This window comes from Platalea leucorodia, assembly GCF_965183815.1.
Source record: "Platalea leucorodia genome assembly, chromosome: 3".
Taxonomy (NCBI): Eukaryota; Metazoa; Chordata; class Aves; order Pelecaniformes; family Threskiornithidae; genus Platalea; species Platalea leucorodia.
The window spans coordinates 67,223,258-67,240,546 of NC_138825.1; the positions used below are offsets into that span (position 1 = coordinate 67,223,258).

General features: G+C 38.7%; 2 protein-coding genes across 4 annotated transcripts in view; one reads left to right on the forward strand and one right to left on the reverse strand.

The window, feature by feature from the left end:
* SAMD3 (sterile alpha motif domain containing 3) overlaps nt 1-444 on the forward strand; it is a gene marked incomplete at both ends in the record, with an annotated part of 41,504 nt that extends 41,060 nt beyond the window's left edge. The window contains one exon of the mRNA XM_082305471.1: nt 160-444. Within this exon, the coding sequence (XP_082161597.1) occupies nt 160-444 (285 nt within the window). The remainder of the gene's footprint in view (nt 1-159) is intronic.
* A 2,157-nt stretch (nt 445-2,601) lies between these two features.
* L3MBTL3 (L3MBTL histone methyl-lysine binding protein 3) overlaps nt 2,602-17,289 on the reverse strand; it is an 85,345-nt gene continuing 70,657 nt past the window's right edge. For all 3 annotated transcript variants that reach the window (XM_082307277.1, XM_082307279.1, XM_082307278.1), the window contains exons 19-22: nt 13,336-13,427; nt 7,851-8,014; nt 6,754-6,816; nt 2,602-4,360 (exon numbers count right to left, since the gene is read on the reverse strand). In XM_082307277.1, the coding sequence (XP_082163403.1) occupies nt 4,217-4,360; nt 6,754-6,816; nt 7,851-8,014; nt 13,336-13,427 (463 nt within the window). In that variant the 3' untranslated portion in view covers nt 2,602-4,216. The remainder of the gene's footprint in view (nt 4,361-6,753; nt 6,817-7,850; nt 8,015-13,335; nt 13,428-17,289) is intronic.

Here is a 17,289-nt window from a genome sequence, read left to right on the forward strand (position 1 = left end):
GGAAAAGGATGACATTAGCCTGCCTTTTGGGCAGAAGGCAAATATTCATAGAAATACTAGCTAAATTCAAAGCAGTGTTATTATGCTTACTTACTTCTCTGATCTGTTCACCAAAGCGACGCTGTGACATCATTTGAAATATCCTTTTCCTTAATTTAGGTGAAGGTGGTGACACCAGTGTTGGAAGTAAAAAATCCCTTCAATGTGAATTCATGCGAGTTTGCGCTGTATGTAGAAAGAGAAGAGCTAGCCCAGCTCGATGACTGCACCATGGCCCTGGCGGCGCTGGTGGCTGCATTTCACGTGTTCGACATCCCGTGCCCAAGGAGAATCCACAGGACGCTCAGCTTCCTGGAGTCCCTGGTCTTCGAGGTGAGGAGCCCAGCATCCCTGCCCGCCCAGGCAAAGAGAGGGCTGGAGGTACCCGAGTACCCCAGTACGTGACGGTGTGCACAGCACTCCTTTCGGGAGCGTCTGACGTTTTGTCAAAATAAATCCCTTTGTTGTGAAGATAAATCAGTGCCATTCTTTCTGGTGTTTGCATATTTATAACTCCGTTATGTTTAATAATGCCCTTTTTTTTAAATTGTACTGGCTACTTTTTTAAAAATTTAAAACCTAAGCATTTTCATTATTTTAAATGGAAATTCTAGAGCAGTCTAGAGGCATTAGAGATAATAAAATTTTCTAGATTACTGCATGTGTCGTGTTATTATTTTTACACATGGAACATTTAAAAGATTCTGATAGTCTTTTGACTGTCAGAATTTAAAAAACACACTTGTGAGTTAATGTGAGTACCTCACTGCTTCAGATTCTAATACATTTAATGTTTTGAAGTGGCACAAATCAAAGATTTACTTGTTACCATCATTTCATTATATTATGATCACTGAAAGCCTACTGTAATAATTTTTGTGTTTTAAAATGTTGGGCCTGATTTATAATTTGCAGGGTGATGAGTTTTCACTATTTTCTCCATGCGCGAAACATTCTTTTTTTTTTTTTTTTTTTTTTTTTTTAAAACAGTAATCCTGAATTTGCCAAGTAGGGATTCTGAGATGAGCTCTCAAAGCCGCAAGAATGCCTTATCTGGGATGCTGCCATGTGCGTTTGTAACCACAGCTTTGGCGATCAGGAGAGAACTCCTCATTTTCTTTCTGAATTTGCCCCCCAGAACAAACCAGCCTTCTCCACATGGTGACTCTCCTATCTGCCCACACAGAGCGGAGGCCCTCTCCTCTCTTCTTCCACAGCCTCCTCTTCTCCCTAACACGCTCCTCTCAACTCCTGCATCTCTGGAAACCCCAGGGATTACTGCCTGACAGTGCACAACTTCTGACAAGCACCTAGTAATGGACAGTAGCAGCAGCCAGCAAACGTGCCCCATTACATTAAATAGAAATTAAAATGGCTTTTTATTAAAACACTGCAGTCTACTGAAGAGCTCAGTCTCCCACCAGTTCTAAAAACGTCCATGTAGGCAAAGCAGCGTTTGTGGTCACCACAATTCTTTAAACACTCAAACACACAGCTTGGAAGACCACAGAAGTTTTCTTAAAGCCTGGCTGTGCAGGGGTGACTCCAGTGCAGAGATTACAGCGGGAGACCCTGCAGAATGAGGGGAGATGGCTACATTTAGTGGCCAGGCTCTCTTGCTAAAGTCTCAGGATTTTTCATGTGGCTCCCAAGGAAATCCAGGGACAACCTTTATCTGTGTGATGGCTGGGCTACCTCCAACACAACATACAAAATAATACCAACTGCCTTTTTAAAGATTCAGTAGGTCTCCTGAGTGTTTTTAGTTTCCAAGTGGATTTGTTGGGTGTAGTTCTTGTAACAGAGGTGGTTACACCCTGTACCTCATCACATGGGATACAGAAGTAAGGATTATGCATGTCCTCACTGTTGTGATAGCTGTATGAATAAAAAGTTGGGCTCTGTATCATTAAGTGAGGTTTATTCTACATCTCATAAACAGTATTAATCCAAACCCGTTTCTTAAACCACAGTACTTTGTAAGTAGGTATATAAAAACTCGAGGAGTTTTAACATCCCCCAGTAATCTCTGTCGAGCAGCAAATCTCTTCATTGGTTCTCACTGCAGGCTACAGAGCTGGCACATGAGAGAGACACAAGAGGGTGAGGGAAAATAAACTACATGGAAGGACAGAAGGGAAGAAAACAGAAGAACGTGGCATTTCACTGATCTGCATGGGCAACTTCAGCTGTTGCCAGTGACAAAATCCAAGCCCATAAACGGGATTCTGACTGTGACAGCAAGTGGCCTGTGAGCCTTAGGAGTAAGTTCAGGGAGAGGGCAGACAGCAGTAGCCAAGTTGCTCTTTTAAACTCATCGCCACACTGAGCTACAGTGAGGAATTACTCCACACCACCCATGGGAACAGACGGGTTCATCAGAGAATCCTGGGCACACACAAATGTAACAGACAGCTCCAGTTCAGGTTTTATTTGTATTGTAGTACAATAAGAGTGCAATCTGAATGTACAAATATTGAACAAAATGTAAAAATATTATTTATGCAATGCTATGGAAGGAAATTAACAGAGCAATGCAACTTACTTCATACTGACCCTGTTTCACCTCATATTATGGCAGGTACCAGTCACCTACATGATCTGGAAGGGGCACAGACAGTTCTTGAAATCCTAAGGAACTCCAGCCAAAGAACAGCCTAGCAAAATCTGTGGGAAGATGTAAAATTCTCCCAGCTCAGTGCAACGGAAATGCTCCGTTTGTTCTCAGCTCTAAAGGCTGAGCAACTGCCCACCGCAGCGCTAAGAGGAGGGCTGCCAAAAATCTTGATCCAACTCTTCTCTCTCTTCTCGCAAAAGTAACATTCTGGAACAGTCCTCAGTATACAGGTAGCTAGGCTTTCTCCCATTTAAAGTGCATCTGGTTTACATCTTACGTATATATACCAAGTGCAACGACTTTCCCTGACAAATCATTACAATAATCCTCCAAGAAAGAAGGTTGCCTTACCTAAGTACCTGCTGGTGGCATCTGCAGCCTGCTAATGACCCAGTGAAATGCATGCATTTTACACCTAGGATGTGCCAATGCACCATATGCGTTTAAGTATCCTTTTCCTCCGTGCTTTGTCTTTTCCCCCTATGCCTTATTCCTTTATAAATCAGAATTTCCAACTAGGAAGTGGTGGGTGAAATAACTCTCCCACCATTGGGAAAACAAACCTATGTTGAATATGAAGCCAGAGTAGCAGTCCTAGCTTTAGCACGCTGTTTTTCTCCACTGTTGTGGTAGCTATACTGGAGACCGGCATGTGCAGACATGTATGAATATATTTTCTTTTTTGCAAATATCCTTACCTCAAAATACATGTATTTTCCTTCATGTGCTGAAGGACTTAGCAGGCTCCCATGTAAAATGCTGGGACTCTATTGTGCAGCATAAACGAGAAGTCTTCTATGAAGTCAAACTTTATTTTTCAGTTGCAGCCTTCTCTATACCGATCTTTTGGTAAAATACATTAAAGATGCTGGTGGAAAAACTCACATAACATTTTTGTAATCGTGCAAAAGTAAAAACATTCAGTTATCAAAAAAGCATTGTAATTTCAACCCCAACAAGGTTTGTTTTGTTACAAGCAAACAGACAGTTTTATAATCTGTAAAGTTATATGCTGTAGCATAAAGTGTCACGTATGTAACATTAAGTGTTTCATTTTTAAACTATGGCACAAATACCTATTAGCCATAACAGTCTCATCTGGCTACCTGTAGCCTCATTTTTGGCTAATCAGTTTTTATTTTGATAGTATGAAGTAAAAGCTTCTGAAAAGTAAAATGGGTACATGAAGTAGAATTCAAGAATCCCTAGAAAATATTAACGTTCCCTTATATAATACAGCATAAATAATTAAGGAAGGTTTTCTTGATGTCCAGAGAAAGTTAGGGATCCTAACCATCCATGGAGAGTTAGCGCCATTAGTTTGGTAAATAAGACTAGCTGACTCGGTTGTTACACGGTACCTTCTCAAAAGCCTGAACACTTCCCAGAAGGATTCAGATGCGTACTGGCTCTAGGAGAATATAAATAGTCCACCAGTGCTGAACGTACGTTTCTTCCTTTCTGAGAGTCCTTACTCAACAGTTCTAGCGAGTCTTTGTGCTTTGAATAAAACATGAGCTCCAGAGGAGAAAGCTGGCTCGTACACATTTTCCATTATCTTCAAAGTTCATTGTGTGAGTTTTTCTCTGCAGCTTTGAACATCAGAATGGAATTAAAGATTTTTAGGGCTGGTCCCAGTTTAATGCTCATTATTTTGACTATGTCTGATTGGGTCATTAGCAGAAATGCTTCTCCATCAATTTGCTTTAAAAGAAAGAACACACAAAGCTATTAATAGGTCTGACGGCGCAGCAGTATAGATGTTTCAGAAGACATGAAAAGAAAATTCCCAGCAATTTCAGACGGTGTAAAGGAATGGCTGAATACAAACACTTTCAAATGCTTTCAGGATAGCTTTGATTTCAACCTTTTAGACAGATCAGCTAGTCCAAAAGAACAGGATGATTATCTTCTTTCTGCTTGAAAACAACTGTCTGGCTAATTTTTAGCTAACCACTTCTTATTTTCATACTGACAGTATAAAGTAAAAGCTATTGAAAAGTAAAATGGGTAAATGAAGTAGAATTCAACTGTACTGCAGTACAATAACGTTTTTTAACAGCTGCTCCTTTTATGCAAGCCTCCATAAGAAAGCTTCTGGATTTCACTCCGAACTACAGAACTGGAACCCCCTCCAGGCCACCCCCTTCTGTTCATTAAATACCAAATTAAAATTAATTTGGTCCCAGACGTAAACAGGGGCCAGGCTACATAAAACTGCCTCTTTGACACAAACACAACTTTTCAAAACACTGAATATTTTTTCTGCCAGCTTTGTAGTGTTGCTGTTTTAATAAACGTCTCAAGTGAATATTCTCCTGTAGTCAAATCGCTCTGTCAGCAGGAGCGCTAAATCCAAACGTGAAGAGCCACAAGGCCCTCACTTCCAAGGGCTTCAACGGGGCCAACATTTCTTGTGTAAACTTCAGGTCACCTAGGTATCTACAGTAAGTTTTCCATGTAACATAAGCAGGATAGCTAGGCCTAAAAGCCAACTGTGCTTAAATCAGGAGCACTGCTTAGGCTTAGAGATACTAATTTGAGATAAAAACAGTGTAATTTTCTGTAGGACTAGAAGACAAGCTTTCTGAATCAGACGTGCTGCAAAGGAAGCCTGCAAGGTACATCCCAGCACTGCAAGTCAAGGAACACTGCAGTGAGAACAGCATCACACAGTTACCACAATTATGTCCTACTCATTTGTGCACAAAGCCAGACTGGGTGGGCTCAGAACCAGAAATGAGTGAACGTGTGTCCAGCTTTTTGCAGCATCTGAATATATGTAGGATGAGGGTTCACTTCCACAGCAGAAGTTTGAACCAGCACCTTCTACCTACTGATGCCAGCCAGTCCATGTTGGTTGGCCTCCCTGGGAGAGGTTTAATTTACTACTCACAGACAAAGCCTGAGAGGCTGAACCCTGAAGAGGGAAGTATTTTCTTACACCTCTGAGAATGAAAGTGTTTAGGATTCAACCACCTCTGTGGTGCCTTCCACCTGCTGACTTAATTAGCAATATGCCAGCTTTTATTTATCTTAAATTAACTGGTGAGACACCCTAAGTGACACAGGGGATGATCTAGGCCTGCATACCTGCTGCAACTGTAAAATGCCTAACATCTAAGCAAGTGCAAACTGCCCCCAGATGCAGCTTGTCAGTCCTCTGATATGCAACTGTAATAGTCATTACTATCTACAGCACAGCCTGAAAACTTTTGTCGCAGGAGATTAGCAGGGCCATCTGTATGCATTTTCCTCAGGAGGTGCCTTCTCAAGTCTAAGTACCACAATTATTCTTCACTTGAAAGGCTGGCTGACTTGGGATATTACAGTACCAGACTCTGCCCATTCAGGTGGTCTGGCTGGGATAAGCACCTGAACTATTCACTCTGGCGATCTGTGATCAAACAGCCTTCTTGAAACTAAGCATTAACAGGAGTAACAAACCTCTGAGCGGAAAAGAAAAAGCCAACCAAGCTTATAAAGGCCTACTGTACCTAAAAGCCCTATCCTTCCTAATGATGACTTTGGCACAACAATCTTCTCAGATACCAGAAACACACTCCTTTGAACCTCATCAGAAGCCTTCAGATCTTCTCACATCCCACTAACTCAAATCACATTTGTAAACTGGCTGTATCAGGAGGAAGAGCATCAAGAGGTAAGTGTGATCAGACAAGATGCAAAGAATTTTAAGAGGTGATTATCTTGAACCACTGCCCTGCTCTGTTTTACTTATTAACATCCTGCAGAACTAAAATAACATACTTACTTATAAATTTGCTCAAACCAGATTAAGAGAGAACAGTAGTAAATCACAAAGTTCCTCCTCTTCTACCATTAGTTCTAAGTAATTTCAGTTGCAGTAACAGAGCTAAAGAAGCACGAGAGAGCTGGCTGACACTTAGCTAGTTTTATCTTCTTTACTTCCTTCCCACTCCATGACCTGCAAACCAACTTCATCTTCCATACATTTGCGTTTGACCTTAAGCATACACTTCATCCTCCTACTTTATACGTATTTTTAATGATGACATAAAATTAATCTTTCCACCAAGCTTTGTACTCTGTGTCTTTTTGAACTAAAATTCACCCACCTCATCTTTAAACACCTTGCCGTGTTCTTCACATCCTGGTAAACTCCGTATAAATTCAGACACCTGCCACCAAAGTATACAACAAAAGATTTAGTAAGACCGGTGTTTTCTCAAAACTGTCTTAAAGTTGATAATCATTAAAGATTTTTAGCTATTGTTTTTACAGCCTCATATTAGGTGTTCCACCTTCTTCTATAAGTGCGTGCAGTCATGCAGCTGGGTGTTTAAGGACAGGATTCACAAAATCTGCAAACTAAAAGAGCACGTGCCACTCTTGTCCACAGGACATGTAAGAGTGGGATATGGCTATTCCCTCAAAATTACTGTTATTCTATCCACGCAGATCCAGAACCATGAATCTTCTCTTGGTGAATCACTTCTCACAAACCAAAATGGTTGCTGCCTTCCTCCTCTTTATTTTTTACAGCATAGAGATTAGCAAATCCGTTTTCAAAGTTCATGCTTCTTTTTTCTCTCATTAGAGGAGATGCAACTGTCCCAGCTGCAGAAAACTGCCTTAGTCATAGGTACTTCTGAAAGTAAAGCAGGGACCAGACCCTGCCTGTCCAAGCATTATTACATACTTGAACACTGGCAGGGCTCTAATCCTGAAATCGGGTGTCATGGCCCGACCATATCCATACCATTCTTCCCTGCACTATAGGCTCACCCTCCAAAACAGTGTGCCACATCCAAACCGTGCACCAGGAATAGCTCCTGGGTCCATGCTGACCCCTAAGCCATTCCTCCGGAATGTTTGTGTGGGTGCTAGTGTAGACCTCGAGCACCTGATCTGCTGGGCCATACATTTAGCACTTTTCTTTCCCTTTTTAACCCCAGTGTATATATATATATACACACACATACATATTTATCTGTATCTATACCTATCTGTACACATATGAATTAGTACTTACTGCTTCTAGGGCTGGATGGCAGCTGAATGGGCATTTTGGGGATCTGTTACATTAGGTCTGGCTGACTCTAATCCTCTGAGTACTAACGTGTTATTGTTGATTAACAATAATCTAAAGCTCTGAATCAAGCAAGACTTCAAGGGCAGTGGCAGTGAGATAGAAGATACAGGGGAAACCTACCTCATCTGTACTCCACTTAGAAACTTTACTGGCTGGGATCCCAGCTACACTTGGAAGGAGCTTGCTCTGCTGTTCCCAGCGCAAGGGTAGGCCAGGGATTTGCAACTTGGAAGACACAATAACTGGTTGAGAAAGAAGCCTCTGTGTGTTGGGTTCTTCAATATCTTCAACAACAGGAAGCAACAAACAAGAATTAAACCCCTGTCACTGATGAGATCAGTCACAGTAAAAGCATGTTCATTTCTATTGATATATATGGGCCTCCCTACACAAGCCGCACAGTTTTGCTTACACCAGAATTAGAGGAGTACCATGACTGTTCTTCCACGAGTATGACAGTGATTATATTGGCTCTATATGAATGTAACTAATCTTACATGGAGAAAGTCTCTTCCAACATAACACAATTCTATGCCAACACAACTGTTGGCATACCACACCACAGTGGTATTAAAAAATAATTTTAAATATTTTGATACAATAAATCACACCCACATTTAATAGTTGTACAGTAGTACAAGAACTAACTTAATTCCAGGGTTGAGCTGTTATAACTTCATCAAAAGCAGCACTGCACTGCTTCAAAATTCCAAGTGAATCAGTTGTACAGTTCCAGCCCACACAACATTTATGCCTCATCCACAACAAAATGTTTTTCAGTTCTTCTGAGGAAAAAACACAAATGTCTGCAAATTCCCTGCTCCCACTTTAACTGAATGTTTTATTCAGAAAATAACATTTAACTCCTCCGTGCTGCTATGGGGTTTTTTACAAGGTCATTTCCCTTTTTATCTCACTTATCCATAATGGAACAAATGAGCTCCCATCCCACCGGCCTCAAAGGTAATGTACTGGTGGGAGGGTGGCTTCAGCCACCTGCTGCTGCTGCTGCTGCTGTCTGGAGAGCAGCAGCAGTTGCAGATGTGTGTAGGAGGCAAGAGCGAAGAGGCATGCCTCGAATGATGTCAAACTGCGTAAGACATCTATGTTCATTTAGATTCATTGCAAATGCAAAAGCAACATGCCTGCTATGAACTCAGGCCTGAATGCTTCCCAATTGCCAAGTAAAATTGTGGAAAACCTCTGGAATTCATTTCTGAATGAAACAGTGAACAAAAAACCTATGCCTAATATGCCTTACTAACATGGCTTCATGCAATCACTCACAAATCCCTGTGCTATTTTTGTTTGGATTGCTCACTTCTATTACAGCTCCATTCTATTTCCATTTTTTGGAAGTTGCTATTATTCACCGTTCTTCCTAACATTACTGTTCTAGTTTTCATACATTTGTGCCCAATGACTAGGGCACAAATTCCTATTATAGATTTTTGCCAGCACTATGGGACTCGTCTAGAATATATAATGTGGCCAATATAGGATGTGATTACCTTTGCTTATGTTGTTCTGCTGCTCTAGCTTAAATTTTTGTTACTTTCAAGACTTATCCTCATTTTATATCAATGTTGATTATTCAGAAGTTGACGTAGTCCATATTGTCAGCCCAATGATTAAATTTAAAAATAGACTCCTTAGTTTTTTCCTAGCATCATACTCTTACTCTTGGAAGCAAGTTCCCTAAATGTCTGTTTACACTTCACTGTTGCTCTTCAAACATTCCTTCAAGCTTCTACTACTACTAAAAATCGCAGTGAGAAAGGAGTCTTGTAAGGCAGCAAGCATGCTGAATGTAAAGCCTATTTTACCGAATAGTATCTTTCTCATTGTTCCCTTGAATCCCCTGATTTTTTCTTTCTAAAAAAGGTCTCTTGAGAATTGAAAATATAAGTATTTAGCTAATTTTTTTGTTTTCCATTTGCAAAACATGTAATACATTGATTCTGTAACATAAATAGCAGACAACAATACTGTGGGAAGAAAATTCCAAGCAAATTGCAGTCCATTTTCACATGTGTTTAAACATACGTATACGTAAGAGCACATAGGTACATGCATAGAGAGTAGCAGCAATGACAGCTAAGGTTACCTGTCTATCCCATATGTCTCTATTTTCAGTAGTTTACAGCTGTGTCAAATCCTAACAGTTTCAGATGAAAAATCTATGCTAGGCATCCGTCCATGCTGTTTTTTTGGAAAACTTGAGGCAAACACAGGTCAGCTGGTTATGAATGAGGTTAGCAGGAAATAAGTTCACTAATGTGACACTGCATAATGCTAAACCTTGTACTCCATCTATTCACATTCAAGAGCTCTATTTACTTACTTGGAAAGGAATGCAATGCCTAACGCCTTTGAGGATGCGGGCAAAAATGCCTCTGCTTCTCAGCCTGTGTCGTATCTGTCTCACAGGCAAGATGAACAGCACAAAAAGAGCATGTAAAGTGCCAGTTTACCCAACTAGATGGAGGAAAAGAAAAAAAAAAGGTCCCCAACCCTGCCGCAGGTATAACCACATCCCTGACAAAAGGAAGTTTAGGTTTAGTGTGGGTAACTTCTTGCAAAAGACAGTGCAAAGCACAATATTTGGCTACAATCTATGTCTGTAATACCAGACATGTAAAAGTTCTCCCTACCCTTATATTCCGGTACTCCTTACTGTACAAGCCCTGCTTCCCATAGAGAGGCAATCTGTGTTTGTGGGCCAGAGCAAATATGTGATGTACTCCAATTTATGTCTCAATTTGGATGTTTAGGAGAACACTAACTTAAGGTGCACCATGGGTTAGCCAGTTTCATCAGAGCCACAAAGAGCTCCTTGAACGATGTAAGTGAAGAAACCAAATCTGCTTGCCAGCTCCACGTGAGATAGCAGAGCCAGATGCGGTAAGTTCACACTTTTAACCCCGACCGCTGTTCTTCTCTGCTGATATTTTGCTTCAGCATCAGCCCACCTGTCTCTACATTCTTCTTCATACTTAATGCCACCTTGTTATCCTTCTCCCTGAACCATATCTTCCTTAATTCACCTCTATCTTCTTAGTGAGTTACCTTCCAACAAAATATAAGCTAATGTTTCAAAGACGCTAAATGGCAAAGATGCTTTCTGGCATTAACAAGAGACTATGAATACTGTTCATTCGCTCCTGCATGTTCTAGCTCCTAGCATGTATCAGGTTTTTAAGCACAGGATGTGTGTCCATAAAAAAAGCTGGCATGAAGGGGCCATGATTTCAGTAGAGTTCTTTAGCTCCAAATAATCTTTCTCCAAAAAAGGGAAGATAGCACTACACATTTTATAAAGTATCAGCAGAGAACTGGTGAAGTGAGCATGGCAAAAGTAGGTTGAAGAATAATAATATAAGTGACGTAGTAAAAATACTGGCAGCCACAGTTCACAAAAGTCTGCACAACTGCAATTATTTTAGCTTGAGCTTTCCATGACCATGATAGCAAGAACTGAATGATCCATTTTCATCCTAAAGATTAAGTATTATGGCACATTTAAACAAATAATGGCACAAAATTATGTGTATAAAAAGGAGGTAAAAAGGACGACTTTGTTAAGCAATAACATAAGAAAAGTTTTATAAATCTAATTATGCAAGACCCTACACAGAGACATATCCTAGTAAGCAGAGCTTGTTGGTGAAACTTTATCCAAATAGCCAATTCTGCCAAACTCAAAATGCTTCACAAAATCAGGCCAGTTTTCTTAGAATAAAAAAAGAATTGCAGGCAATTTAAAATGCTCTGAATGATTTGATTTTTGAATTTTTTGTATTGTGTTATGTAACACAGAGTCAACATCAAAACTGTATGTTTCCACTCTTCTGAAACAAAATACTTCAAATGACCAAAACCACTTCTTTTCATCTGCTTTAGAGAGATTCTTCTTTTAAGGTTTCATTTTCTCCAGAATTCTGAACTACATCATGTTTCAAAACACCATAACAACATGGATTTTTTACACCTTTTGCACAGCTCTTGTAATAGTTGGAATCTTTCATACTTCACATGCTCTTCAGAGCGCCTCTTAGATCTATCTGAAAAGCGCTGGCAGACAAATGATGCTTTAAGATAAAAGAGATGTATCAGAGGTTAATAATTAAAAATAATTATTTTTAATTTTATCTTAATTTTATCTTTACGCAATTCTCTACTAGTCTCAAAGAATTTCCTGGGTTTTACAAGGATGAGCTCATTTAAAAGGTAAGAAATGTAGCCCTTAAAGAACCACGGTTACTCAAGATTTTTGATGAAAGCCTTACCAATTTTGTGTTGCACAACAAATTGCTGAAGAAAAAAAACCTAAAAATTTGAGGAATTAAATTATGAAATTAAGACACTTAGCTTCTCATTGAATTTGCATGAGTTAATAAAATTGTTGCAGCAAAAGCTGCACTGAAACAATGCACCGACTCAGTCCAATAACTAGCCTGACATACTAAGTTTCACACACACAAAATAATTATCATGTGTAAGACTGTGACGTTCTGGATTTGTGCTGTATTCTTTCTAAACAATGAGGATAAAAATGAATAATGAACAGCTAGCTCAATCTGTCCACCTGGATCTGTGAACAGCCAAGAGTTTTGCCACAGCATACACACAACCACACAGAATCACTGAACCAAAGAAAAGCCCACATTGGAAGGGACCTTTAGAGAATGTATGATGCAACCTTCTCTTAAGAGCAGGGCATTAGAGTAAGTTATCCAGGGCCCTGTCAAGCCAAGTCCTAAATATTTCCATCAAGAGAGATCCCTCCTCTTTTCTAGGCAGCCTGTTCCAATTGTTCTCATAGTGAGAAGTTTCTTCCTTATATTCAGACAGAACTTCCCCTGAAGCAACTTGTGTCCATTCCCTTTTTTCCCCACCACTGTGCATCCTGGAGGAGAGGATACCTCCATCTTCTCTATAATTACCTTTTAGTTACTGGAGGACTGTGACTAGATTCCTCCAAGCCTTCCCTTCCCAGATTCCTTCAACCTTTCTTCATATGTCAAGTCCTTCAACCACCTAATCATCTTGGTGGCCCTCCACTGGACTGTCTCCAGTTTTTCAGTAAAGTAAAAATTTTAGCCATCCCTCTGTAACACTCACGAAAAAGAAAGGGCCCATTCTGCATATGGGCTGCTGGAAAGTATCAGACTGCAGAACAGACTGAGGTTGGGTTGAGTAAGTCACCTTAACTTTGCCTTATGCCTGTAATGTTTAAACGCTTTAACTTTCTTTCAATACACTTTTGAAGCAATAAGTGAACGTTATACCTTTACAACTCAGACTGGCTTCATTACCTATTTTTAAAAGTCAGTGGAAAAATATTCTTGAAATGAAACTTTTTATACCAGTATTCATTTTGCACTCATCTTTACAACTGCGATAAAGTTCTCAGCAAAGCCTTTGATGATTACAAGATAAAGAAACACAGTGTTAAAAGTGTTGCTGTCAAGAAATTTTTGGACACAAATAGTGAATGTTGAAAATAAGTTGCAAAGTAGTTTCATGAAGAATTTCAAGGAATATCACACTTCCTTAGTTCTGCAGATTTTAATATGAAACAAATGAAGTACTGCCAATTTACCTTTGATTTCATTTGAAATGAGCAGCTTATTTTCTGTCTCCTCTTCTTCACACTCTTTGTTCTTTAAGGAGTCCTTTGTTTGTAGTACTCCACTGAGGAAAATAAGATGTTCATTTTTTATTAATGCATCATAAAAATCACTAATCTCTTGCTAACAATGCTATCAACACACCAGAATTCCCACACAAAGGATGCTGTATCATCATAAAATAAAAAAAGAGAGGATCTAATTTGACTTACACAGATGGCATGACTACTGACGTGAATTTTGCAATGAAGGCTCAAGAGTAGTGTAAATTAAGATTACGTAAATCATATCAATACACTTCATAACTGAAACTGGAAAATACACAAACGAAGGTGTGGATGTGTCCACGGCAGAAGATAGGAAGAGTGAAGAACACATATATAGCTACATCTCCTACAAAGCCTTACTGGTTATCCAGGCCATTTTCAGGAGCTGTCTGAAACACCACCTACTCCTTTTTCTCTGCCCAACCTTCATCTCCACCCCACCCCAACTCCTGTACTATACTGACACACTGTTGTGCAGCTGTTAATGTTCCCACTGAAAACACCTGTATTCTTTTGTTACTGTTTTTGCATGACTTCTTATCCAGCTAAAAGAGCCACTCCTTGCCTTCTGCATGTAGCTGCTCCCTCAGCTTTGCCAGCCCAAACATTTGCAAAGAGGGAACACCTTCCCCCAGTTGAGAAAAACGGGGCAAGAGAGGTGGCAATAAAAGAACTTCTCAAAGGGGGGTGGGTGTATTTGCATCTTAAAGTCAGCCCCTGGGAAACTCTGCAAGCTTTGCCTTCAGAATATAATTCCAGCCTGGTTTCTTACAGAAATGATGCTTATATGAACTTGCTGACATTATGTGTGTATTTATTTCCTTCTGCTTTTAAGAACTTGAGAACACTGGCTAATTCTTACTAAAAAATCATCGATGCAGAGCTCTGAGAGATACTAAGTACATAATGAACATTTTCTAAAAATAGGCACCAGACAGAATGATCTTAAAGTCAAGACTACAAGACAGCCCACTACATGAACTCATGCTTTACTATCTACCAGACAAGTAGTCAACAAGAACCCCTTCACAAGTGTCCCAAACACAGATAAAAAGCCAAACTAGAGCTAACAACTTGTTAGACATCAAGATTATTTAACCTCAAAGGACAAATCCACAGAAAAAAGAGACCTGTTTAATTCCATTGTTTACATTTATACTATTAAATACAATTTATATATTAAATACTATTTATACTATCAAATACAAGTAAGCATTTGGGAATAAATCAGCTAGGAGCTCCAAGTTCACTGACATCAACAGAAATATATATTAATGGTGCAAAATGAACCAACACATCAGAAAATCCAGCCTTTGTAGTATGGTACGACACAAACAATAATGGTATGTCAAGCAAGGCCAGTGGAGTGCATACAGCAGGCACACGTTCTTGTGCCACAACCGACTTCTCCACAGTATCCTCCTCAGAAATATCACCTGCATTTATTTACTTAAAAATTATTTTCCTAACCTCCACAAACACAGAAAACTTCTAAAGTAAGATGCTACAAAGTAGTGCAATTGATTGCAAAGCCAAAGTAAATGATTACTGTAATTCAACATAAGGAAGAGGGATCACCAAAATCTGTGAGGAAACATGTATCCTCCTGTTTTCTTGAGGACAATTTTCATAGAAACACACATCCAGAAATTTTATCTCACTAGTTAAATACAAGATAGTATCATGAATTGAAGGCTTTGGGGAAGGGGTTGGAAGATAAATTGAATTTTCTTTTAAGCGGTAGTACCATTTGATTCCCAAGCCCGCATGTTCACCTTCCTTCATTGTAAATATTTCTGGAGTGGAATTCCTATTACAGTGAAATTCTTTTGATACTCTGAAGATACTATAAAGATACGTTCAAATTAAAATTGAGTATGCCGTAGGCATGTAATTTTTATCTTGAATTTCAATCTCAGGAACATTCCAGAGGGACAGACTGCAGTTTTTACACACATATTTTTGCAAACCAAAATTTTATAGTACAATTGTTTGTATGCACAGATACCTCTTACTAGTTTAAAAAAAAAAAAAAAAAGAAAGACAAGGAGTAAGTGGAACTGGAGATTAGCTGAGTACCACTTAGATTTGACACAACAAAATAAATCTCATGGTTGGCTTCGTACGTGGTTGGTTCCTCAATCAAGGACTTCCAGGAAAAAAAAGATTACCTGGAATACAAAGGTATACACAACTGTACTGCAGTAAAACATAATTAAATCCACACTATGAGCTCAGCAGCTAAAGAGCACATGAGCATACGTATCTATGTCTTCAACTACGCATGTGTACTTTGAATACACATCTAAAAAGATCCACTGGGTATTGCAATAACTAGATGCTCAATATTTTATAACTTTAGTAGTTCATATATACCTAATGCTGTGAACACTATTTTTCATGCCTTTTTCAAAGGAAGTTTATTCAACTAAAAGTCCTCTCTGACTATGCTGGGTATATAAAGAAAATGGAAAGCTAGATGATAAAATGCAGATAGTCATCAGTGTATTCAAACGGTTCAAATACAAACTGCAAAGCCTCTGGGTAGTTCAAAGTTGGCACGAGGCTGTTATTCTCTAAATGAAAATAACTCAATACACTGAATAGATAGCACACATATTGGTTAGTTTAGGTCTTCATAAAGATAACGCCCTCTAAAAAAATGAAAGACAAAATAAAACTCATCAATTAATTTTAAGAGATAGTCTGTAAAGTCAAAGTTTGTTTCTAAAAAAAGCTGAATTTACTACAACTATGGTTAAAGTGATGAATGACAACGATTATTTAACACAGGTTATTTCAAAACTATACATGAAACTGTCTTGTCTTTTTTTGCTGTTTAAATTTACTTGAGTATGACTAGTGAATGTTGTTTATTTGTGGTATGGAAATTATATCAACACTGCTTGATGCTCCTACTAGATCTTTTTCAATATAATTTGAACAATATCACCTGACTGACATAATGTGAAAGGTTCTACTGAAAAGCTGACCACTTTTAAAAGATGCAAAAAGCTACACATTAAATTACATTTTTTATTTAGCACAGTTTTTGGAATAAAGGAAACAACTAATAATAGTTCAGAAAAGAAAAAAAATCTAGTGGAAAAAGGAAGGAAAATTATAAAATACTGCTAGATCTGGCTAACCCAATTTGAAAAAAAAAAAAAAAAGTCTTGCAGAGGAGTTTCAGAGGATTTAATTGGTTCTTAATAAAACAGTTAAGTTTCAATCATCAGCTTTACTGTGAGATATTTACTGTATAATACTAACTCCCCAAAGTCTCTCAAGACACTATTATTGCTAACACTTATGGTTCATATACTATGAACACATGATAATGTAGCTGATGTAAATATATAACAAATGATACTTCTTGTTCCAGGGCGACTTCTATTTCTGTATGAAAACAACCAATAAAATGCACTGATACTGTAACTAATTAAAAACGTAAGGAACCCTATTGCCTCGCGTATCCCCATGAAAACACTGGATTGTATCTTTTTAGTTTCAAAGATAGCCTTTTAATACCATAAATATTATTTTCCCGTGCAAGCTTGGAAACTCTCTCATGTCATTTTTTTGTAAAAAAGACACTCCAAATCCTGAGAGTTAAGGAATTACTTTTCGTTTTTAAATGCATATACATATTTGTACATATACAATAACATATTTGTACACAGAGGTAGGGAAGAAGGATCTCAACTTCCAATAATTTCTCTGTCTTGTAGTATTTTTCTTCTCTCTGATACGAGTTTCTTATTTCTTAAATACATTGTGACACTCTGTTCCCCCCTATTTCTAATATAAAGAGTGCTGAAGAACTTCCATCTACCTCCCCATTGCTTCCAAGAGTTCCACAGACAAATCACTGTACTG